Source organism: Agrilus planipennis, unplaced genomic scaffold, assembly GCF_000699045.2.
Source record: "Agrilus planipennis isolate EAB-ADULT unplaced genomic scaffold, Apla_2.0 scaffold81, whole genome shotgun sequence".
NCBI classification, from domain to species: Eukaryota; Metazoa; Arthropoda; class Insecta; order Coleoptera; family Buprestidae; genus Agrilus; species Agrilus planipennis.
The window spans coordinates 1,138,802-1,147,975 of record NW_020438902.1 but is presented as its reverse complement, the minus strand read 5'-3'; the positions used below and the strand labels follow the sequence as shown (position 1 = coordinate 1,147,975).

The following is a 9,174-nucleotide window of genomic DNA, read 5'->3' as shown; positions in this document are numbered from 1 at the left end:
TTGCACTGGAGCCGTATTGTCGCGAGGCTCCAACGAGTGGGATGTGAAGAGCTAGCCTTGTGGCGAAGCTACTTCCAGGAGAGAGAAGTTAGAGCCTACGGACCACGAACCCAGGTTAGTAGGCAGGTTACAAGAGGATGTCCCCAGGGCTCCGTCATCGGTCCGGAATGCTGGAACCTAATGATGGATGTCCTACTAGAAGAGTATGAGAGTGAGGGGACAAGCGTTGTGGCCTTCGCGGATGACCTATTGGTCATGGTCGAGGGCAACAACAGAAGGGAGTTAGAACACCGAGGTAGCACTGCTCTGAGTGTAGCTGTGAGGTGGGGAGAGACGGTTGGCGTTTCCGTTTCGACCCAAAAGACGTGTTGTATGCTGCTTAAGGGAAGGCTGGCTGATACTCGGCCGCCAGTGGTGAGAAGCGGCAACTTCACAGTAGAGTATGTGCGCACCGTGAAATACCTCGGTGTATGCGTAGGAGAGAGGTTGGCTTTTCGGCCACACCTCGAGGCATTAAGGGGCAAGATAGTGACAGTAGTTGGGCCCCTGCGGAGAGTCCTGCGCACGGAGTGGGGGCAGAGAAGCGGGCGGTCCGCTGTCTGTTTAAAGGCCTCTTGACCGAGTGTGCCTTGTACGGATCAAGCATTTGGTACCGGACCCTCCGTACGGTGGTAGGAAAGAACCTGATGAGACAATGTGAAAGAGTAGCGCAACGATGCGATACAGCTACTCATGGGAGAGATCCCGTGGGTTCTGGAGGCAGAGAGGCGGGCGCTCACTTTTAAGGCGAAGCGTGAGATACCGGTGGAGCCTGGCGACATAGTCAGCAATGATGAAATCGCCGGTCTGTCGGCAGCAGGAGTGCACAAAGAGCTAGACAAAAGGATTGTATGAAAGTGGCAAGACGGGTGGGAGCTGTCGGTAAACGGACGAGTGACACACCGCTTCATTCCAGACATTCGCACTGTTAGGTCGAGCGGATGGATTGATCCGTGCATGGCTGCGGCTGCAGGGTACTTGATCACCAGACATGGTAGCATGAACGGGTTCTTGTACCAGAGAGGATTGGCAGAAAGTGAGGCGTAGTAGATAAATAACAAATAAAATTTTATGTCATAATTCAAACATCACAGTAGTGACATGGCTGCTTTGCTAACAACAATTACAGTCATTGCAACAATCTACAATGGATCTTCATGTCGCGACCATATGATGTAATATATGCATTTAGATGTTGTCAAAATGATAGCGTTGCCATATGTATGACCAGATGGGTGGAACAGAACTTCGGTTTCGCATGACTTGTATAATACTTTTGCATTCAAAATAAACAGGAATGCAAATGTACCATTGCAATAACAAAAGAACAAGAAGGTCGGTTTGTGTGACTCGAAACCACTTTTACATATAATGGATATGGTAATGAGGTGCAGCTAATTTCATTCCAACTATTTAGTGGCAAATATGTTCCTGTAAATTATCTATGTTACTAATAATTCATTTTTGGTTCTTAGATATTTTACACCGGGCAGCATTGACTATTACAAAATTGATGGACATTATCAAATGTGGAGAAAAACTCGATCTTGTTTGCATGGAACAATGTTAAAGATGCTCTTGTAAATACAACGACTTTACTGTAACCTGTGTAACTTCTTGTACATATTAATACATATTAAAATAAAAGTACTTCCATGTGTTTCACTATTTTCTACAAAATTCGAACTCTCAGTAAATGTATGCAGGCTCAGTCCTGTTTTGTGAAGTTTCCTCTTATCTACACAAAAATCCAAAAGACCAAAGTTCAATTACGTCACAAAATATTCAAAAGATCAAAGTTTAAAAACGTTGAAAACAACAAGTTAGTATTGGCGTCTTCCCCCAATTAGGTTTCAAAAAATCAACCGTATTCTAAAAAGTGGTGACCGAAGGATGACTGAAACACATCGCAGAAGTTATTCTGAAGGGGGTTGGCGGAACAAGATTAAGCTACCTCTTCAGCATTCATCTCCAAACGCGTGAAATTCAAATTCGAATGTCTTCTCCCAATATGAAGACGATCCAGAGGTTCTTAAGAACTTCTTCAGGATGTTTTAGAGGTCAAACAAAACACATTTCTATAATCCTGGCTACGACGTTTCGGCCTTCCGCACGAAGAATGACCTATAAGATGCCATTAGAGGTCATGATAAGGAACTGAGGATGGACAGGCCATCAAAGTGTCATAGTTTCCCTGTAGCTATACTACTGAGGTCACTGTTGAAATAAGTCGAGAAGAACCTCAGGCTCAACATGTGAGTTATGAATTGAATGGCATAGAAATGGATAGTGTGTGATCCCGGTAGGATAAGTATGGTGAAAGCCTAGTTATTTTAGAATAGAAATCAATGTCGAGCAATTGACTTTGCCAGCTGGAATTACATGAATAACATTGAAGAACAAGTAATTAGTGAACAGAAGAACAGTTTATATTTCGTATAGCTTTAAATTTCCTTTACGGTTTTTTAATGACTATAAGTTTTGTGTGGTCATCATTGACGATGCAAAGATTCTAACTAGCGCCTCAAGTGTCAAAATTGTGAAGCTATCTAAGAACGACACTTTGACAGACAGTTTTCTATACAATTTACGTCACGGAAAAATTTATTTCAATTAGATTTATGTGGTTGCTTGCTGGATGAGAAATAATTATGTTGTCAATAATCGATGTCATTAAAGCGTCTGCAGGATACACAAGACCAATGCGTTCTGAAGAGGAATTATTACGGAGTGGAATGGTGATTTCTGTGGGAAAAAAAGAAGAAAAAAAATCAAGAATATGGAAATAGATTAGTTGGTGATAATGAACAAGAAGTCACAAAAGTCTGCGATTGCCCTGCTGGAGCTTCAGTTAATTTGGGCAGACGATGACGCGTTTATGAAAACAGATGAAGGCAATGAAGGTGATAGAACCAAAGCGACAGAAGACAACAGTAAGACTTCTGAGACTGCATGCAACGACTGGGATCCTGAAGATGACTTGCCCTTAGCTGTATATGTACATTCTACAAGGCAGTCCACTTCCTAAGCAATTTTCTCAAGCCAGATAAAACCGAACTTATTAGCCGCAGGAAAAAAGATGGGACCGAGAAGGATACACTTGTATCAAACTTGTCAAACATTACAACACGTATATGGGGTTTGTGGATAAGAGTGACATGTAGAAGTCTTGTTATGAAATTGACACAGTCACGAAAATGATGGCATAGAATTTTTTGGCATTTCGTTGATCTAACGATTGTGAATGCATTTCTCATTTCATCATCATAAGAGAAAAATGCTAAAAACGCAGAAAAAACGCTTTCACTGAAGGAATTTAGACTCTGTTGCAGGTGGTCTAATAGGTGCGAATCCGGAGCCACCTCAACGAGGCAGAAGAAGCAATGAAGGTGCAATAAACCGATTTAAGAAGTATGTACCCATAGAAAGGCGTACAGACAAAGCAGCCCACATACCAGTGAATGGTACCAGCGTCAGATCTGCTAAATGCAGTACAAAAACAAATCCACACAGAACTAGATGGCATTGCAGTTCATGCAATGTTGGGCTATATTTACAAGATAAACGCAATTGTTTCGCCGATTTTCTAAGAAACCTTGATAAACTTGAACAGTTATTGTACTTTCCGATGGGTTTTGTTACTTTTTTCAATCGTTTGCATTGTAGCCATAAAGGCATTTCTGTTTTTTTGCAAGTTGAATATATAGACCATTAAATTTAAAAATGTCTTATTTTCCCAGACGGTTCCCAATGAAACCACCATTTTTTGAAAAAACTAAATAAAAAANTAAAATTTGAACTCCTCTAACCCTAACGTAATAATTCTCAGTAAATCTATGCAGGTTCAGTCCTGTTTTGTGACGTATCCTCTTATCTACACAAATATTTAACAGACCAAAGTTCAATTACGTCACAAAGTATTGTCAATAACGTTGAGCAAACACTGCACTGACCCGCAAACGCGCGCGAAATTTAAATTCTAATAGGCTCCGCCTACTATGAAGACAATCCAGAGGCTCTTAAGAACTTCTTTAGCTGAAGAGTCATCTCCAAAGTGTCTTAGAGGTCAAACAAAACACATTTTTGGCAAGACGTTTCGGTCTTCCGTACGAAGAATGCCCTCCAAGGTGCCATTAGAGGTCATAGTAAGGACTGAGGAAGGACAGGCCATCGACCTGTCACAGAATCTCTATAGCTATACTACTGCTGAGCGTATAATCTCTTCCCTAATCCCATTTCAGTCATAAGATCACCCTGTAATAAGGAATAGCCACGGCGGTATACATCTCAGCCGAAATCAACCTTTGTAACATCTGTATTTCTTTTTCTTAATTAAATCATCCCACAACAGCCTTCCGAAATTACCCAACACCAAAGAATGTCAAACAATTGCGAATCATGTTATCGTTTCCCCCCATTGCTCCCACAACTTGCAACCTATGGACGTCTGAGTCTATGACCCTTTGAAAAACTAGGTGAACAGAGCACAGACTGCATGGATGCATAATGATCCAGGGGAAAAACGATGACAATATATGACATCCCAAGTGTAGTGAAGGAGTCATTACCTCTTGCCCTGAATCCTGCAAATATTATCAGTGGATTTAGAGCTTCTAGTGTTTAGCCTTTGAATGTTAATATTTTCCAAGATAGTGCATTCTTATTTTACTGATCGTCCAGATGCTACAGAACAATCTAAAAATGTTCTCAATAAAACTGAAAATTTATCGTTGAATTTGGAACATCCAGAACTATTAGATTTTGCTCCTGAAGTGGATATCAGCACAACAGAAATCAAACGCCACATTGAAACTGCGAACGAACCAACCTCAAGTTGCTCTGGTCAAAATCAATTTTCCCCATCAATGATTATACCATTACCAAAGGCACCATCACGAAAAACAAATACAAATTGCAGACGCAAAAGTAAGACCGCTGTTTTGACAGAGTAGCCTTAAAAAGAAATGATGAACGAAACGCAAAAAAAGATGATAAAGATAAGGGAAAGGAAAAAGTAAAAAATTAGCGGAAAATTAATATGGAATAGAAAGGGTTAAAAAAAAAGGTTCAGATTCAGAATCTGAAGATTGACATTGTCTTGTTTGAGATGAAGAGTATGGTAATTCAAAAGGTGATTGGGAAGAATAGTTAGAGTATCAAACAGAGTTAAGTTAGTGGTAACTTAGCCAATGCACTTCAAGATATATAATTATTTGTTAACATTGTTGCAACTAGTCCCTCGCTCAATTAGTGGTTACTATCTACCATAACTGCTAAACCGCTATAAAAGGGTGGTCCGATAAATACATAGCATCACCGCCTGATTGCGCCAGTATCGCTAGATCAATTTACACTATCGTGTAGTACATTCTAGTAGACGGCTACTGTCGAAACTTCAGGATCGGACTCGTAGTTTTGTTTTGAACGCGTGTGGAAGCGGGAGTGTCCGCCGATTTTAGAAAAATGGAAAAACAGCAATATTGGTCGATGATCCCATTCTTGTTTTTGGAAGGAAAATCGCGCAACGAAATCAAAGATTATTTGGATGCTACTTACGGTGACTCTGCTCCTCGATGGCGACCGTCGAAAATTGGTTTAAGGAGTTTCAACGTGGTCGCAAGTCGGTTTTTGATGAGCCACGTACAGGTGCACCGAAAACTGCTACCACGGAGGATCCCCCCCTTGGTAGTCACCTTGGCGTGGTGGGGGGGCACGACCTTACTAGCTGGAGATCCCTTAAAGAGGCTTGTCAGGCGCTAAGAACTTCCACCAAATTGCTATGATATATGGATAATAATGAGATGAAGGTTACTGCTTCAGCCCCTTCGGAAAAGGCAGAGCCTGGTCGCCATCAAACTACTGTTCTGATGCGACGGAGGAGAGTGAGGCATCCCTACGCCGGTGTGGGGTGTCTGGAGATGCTACCAGCCAGCGAAGGGCTCGTGATGGTTCAAGTGAGGGCGAGCCCAACGCTGTAGAGGAGCCAGGTGCCGAGAAGCCTGAACCTGCAGAGGTTTGCCCCACAGGCTCACAACCTGTTGGCGGTGGAGATGCGAGGCCACAGACCCGCCGTGCGAACGGGGTAGACCTGGTCAAGCAGGCAGGTAAGGGCAAGGCCAAGAGAAGGCTGTCGGGTGGTGCTGAGACTGAGGGCGAGAGCCCAAAGCCTGGCTGAAGGGGTAGTGAGGAAGGCCCACGTGACGGAATCCTCCGAGGAGGAGTACGGCCCGTGGGTGAGAGTTGGCAAGCCCAAAGCCAAGGCCAAGGGAGATTAGGGGGAGGTGGCTGCTGAGGGGGCGAAGGTCTCCAAAGCAACTAAGTCGCATCCCACCAGGAAGGCGAAGAGCGGCAAAAGGGCTGCGACCAAGGCGGTGGCTAAGGTCGATGAGCCCAAGCCTGCAAAGAGCCTGATTGTCCGGGTTGAGAGGGTCCTGAGACCGAACGAGTCGGTCGCAGAGGGGCCCAAGGAGTTGCCCGGTGAGAATCCCGAAGATCCTGAGAGCATAGGATCCCCGGAAACGGGGGGAGCTCGTAAGGAACGCCGGGCAAAGGAGCTGGAGAGGATAAGGCAGATCGGGGAGAGTCTCCGTAGCTTTGTCTTCGATGAAGGCAACAAAATCTCGAAAGTGGCTGCCAAATTCATTTTGGACAGGCACGCAGAGTGCGAGGGCATCCTATTGGAAGCTCTCGTAGAGAAAGAGATTGCGATGGCGGCGCGTCCGGTCGTTGCGGCTCCCCAGGTGGTACAACCAGGGGTGTCGTTTGCGAACAAAGTGCGAGGGGGGAAGCCAAAGTCGGGTAAACCGACGCCGGCTAAAGCTCCCAAGCCTAGCCGCCTAGTATTAAAAGACACTAAGAAGACGGCCAAGCCTGGTAATAGGGCTGCCTCGAAGGAGACGGGCGTCCCGGTGATCGTGAGGTCACTAGACGGCAAACTCTCCGCGGACGAGGTCAAGGCCAAAGTATTGGCAGTTGGTGGAGCACTCGGACGAGTTCGGGTGTGTGCGCTGCGAAGGGTGAAGGAGGGAGTTGTCATTGAGATGAAGACCTCCGCCGAGGCAGAAGACCTACTAAAGAGCGAAGAGCTCAAGATGCAGGGTCTCTCGGTCAACACCCCGAAGAAGATAGGGCCGAAAGTCCTCATAAAGGATGTACCTGCGGCCCTATCAGACCAGGAGATCCTTAGGGATCTCCAGGTCAAGAACCTGAGGGATGTGGTCCCACCCGAGGAGTTCGCTTCTCGGGTGACGATCAGAAGTAGGAGGCCAGCTCCTGCAATACGGAAAAGTACAAGTTGTGCATGCCCGACAAGCGAGTGCTGGATAACGCTCGAGGTAACCCCTCGAGTTAAAACGTACGTACTAAGCGAGAAGCGGGTGTACCTCGGCATGCAGAGTTGAGGATACCCAGGACGTACTACGTTGCTTCAGGTGTCTAGGGTTCGGACACAAGAAGGCAACCTGCAGAAGCACCGTCTCCGCGCTGTGCTTCCGCTGTGGTGAGAGTGGTCACCAGCAGAAGGGCTGTGACAAGCCAATAAGCTATGTGAACTGCAGGGCAAGGAAGATGCCGGCCGATCACTAGACCAAGTCGGCAACCTGCCCGTTATTCATAGCAGCAATGCAGGAAAGGGCAAGTAAATACGCGTGATGGTGAACACGACCATAAAAGTTCTCCAGTTGAACTGTAGGAGATCCTATGTGGTCATGTGCGAAGTCGGAGTGCTTTTGCGTGAGAAGGGGATTAGTGTTGCCTTGCTGCAAGAGCCATACGCTGTTGATGGCGGCGTCCGAGGATTGCCCTCGGGAATGGTGATTGTAGGGAAACAAGGTGGAGAGGATCCCAAAGCGGTAGTAGTGGTTGACAACTCTGAGGTTGACGTAGTCGATCTGAGCCAAGACCTGACCAGGTGTGAGGCGATCGCCTATCTGAACGGCCCGTTCGGGGAGCTGTATGTCTGTTCCCAATACTGCCAATTTGGTGGCGATATTGAGGACAGTATACGGAGTATCGAGCGGGTCGTTGAAAGAAGCGGACGACGAGCGGTTTTGATCGGCCCTGATGCCAACGCTGAGTCACATTTGTGGCATAGCAAGGGTATGATGGGCCGAAGTGCAAAGGTAGAGAGGGGGGAAAGCCTGGAACAGGTTATCCTAACCCACGAGTTGGAGGTTCTCAACGTACGGTCGGAAACGTCTACATACGAGACGACCGTAGCGGAGAGCGACATTGACGTCTCCCTTGCAAGGGGGTTGCGCGGAAATGTCGCCTGGAGAATAGAACCAACCTGGTCCTCTAGCGATCACAATCCCATCCTGATTGAGATCACAGAGAGTGCAGCCAATACCACCGGAGAGCCGTCCGCTCTTCCAGCATGGTCCATCAGGGAAGCCTGTTGGGCAGACTGGGAGGAGGCGGTACTTCAAAGGGTCAGTCCTTTGGCTGACTTCGAGAGGCTACCCCTCGGCGAGATGGTTGCTCGGCTGCAAGGGTGGGTGGTGAACGCGAATGACCAGGTACTGAGAAAGGTTAGGCGGCCTGCTAAGGCAGTACCCCCGTGGTGGACGAACGACCTCCGAAACCAAAGGAATGCCCTGAGGCGTAGGAGGAAACGGGTCCAGAAAGCACGAAGGAGAGGACAACCGAACGTGGAGGAACTACAAAGATCCTATAGAGAAGGTCTCCGATCCTACAACAGAGCCGTGAGAGCTGAAAAGGAAAGGAGTTGGCGGGAGTTTGTCAACGTTGAGGGAAACCGCGACCCGTGGGGACAGGTTTACAAGATCTGCCGCGGGAAGAACAAGACCGTAGCGCTTGGAGAAATCAGGGTAGGCCGAGAAGTTGGCCGAACCTGGAGAGAAAGCACAGAGCTCCTCCTGAGTGTGTGGTTCCCCGAAGGTCCTCAACCGGATCAAGGGGAGCCTGAATGCAGGAGGCCCGACGAGCATTTTGACAGGGAAGAAGTTGAGACTGCCGTTGGCAGGCTGAGACCCGGTAAAGCTCCTGGAGTAGATGGGATACTAACTGAAATGGCCAAAAGGCTATGGAAGGTGGCCCCTGCGCACGTTCAGTGCCTCTACAACCGATGTTTGCAGACCGGAGTCTTCCCTACACAGTGGAAGCTTGGGAGGGTAA

General features: G+C 46.8%; 1 protein-coding gene across 1 annotated transcript; it reads left to right on the top strand.

Moving 5' to 3' along the window:
• Nucleotides 1–183: 183 nt before the first annotated feature.
• On the top strand, nt 184–3,067 carry LOC108740976 (retrovirus-related Pol polyprotein from type-1 retrotransposable element R1 2). The gene is made up of 5 exons (XM_025973301.1): nt 184–440; nt 479–671; nt 727–844; nt 956–1,075; nt 2,904–3,067. The coding sequence occupies exons 1-5, from the start codon at nt 184–186 to the stop codon at nt 3,065–3,067; spliced, it is 852 nt and encodes a 283-aa protein (XP_025829086.1).
• Nucleotides 3,068–9,174: the final 6,107 nt, after the last annotated feature.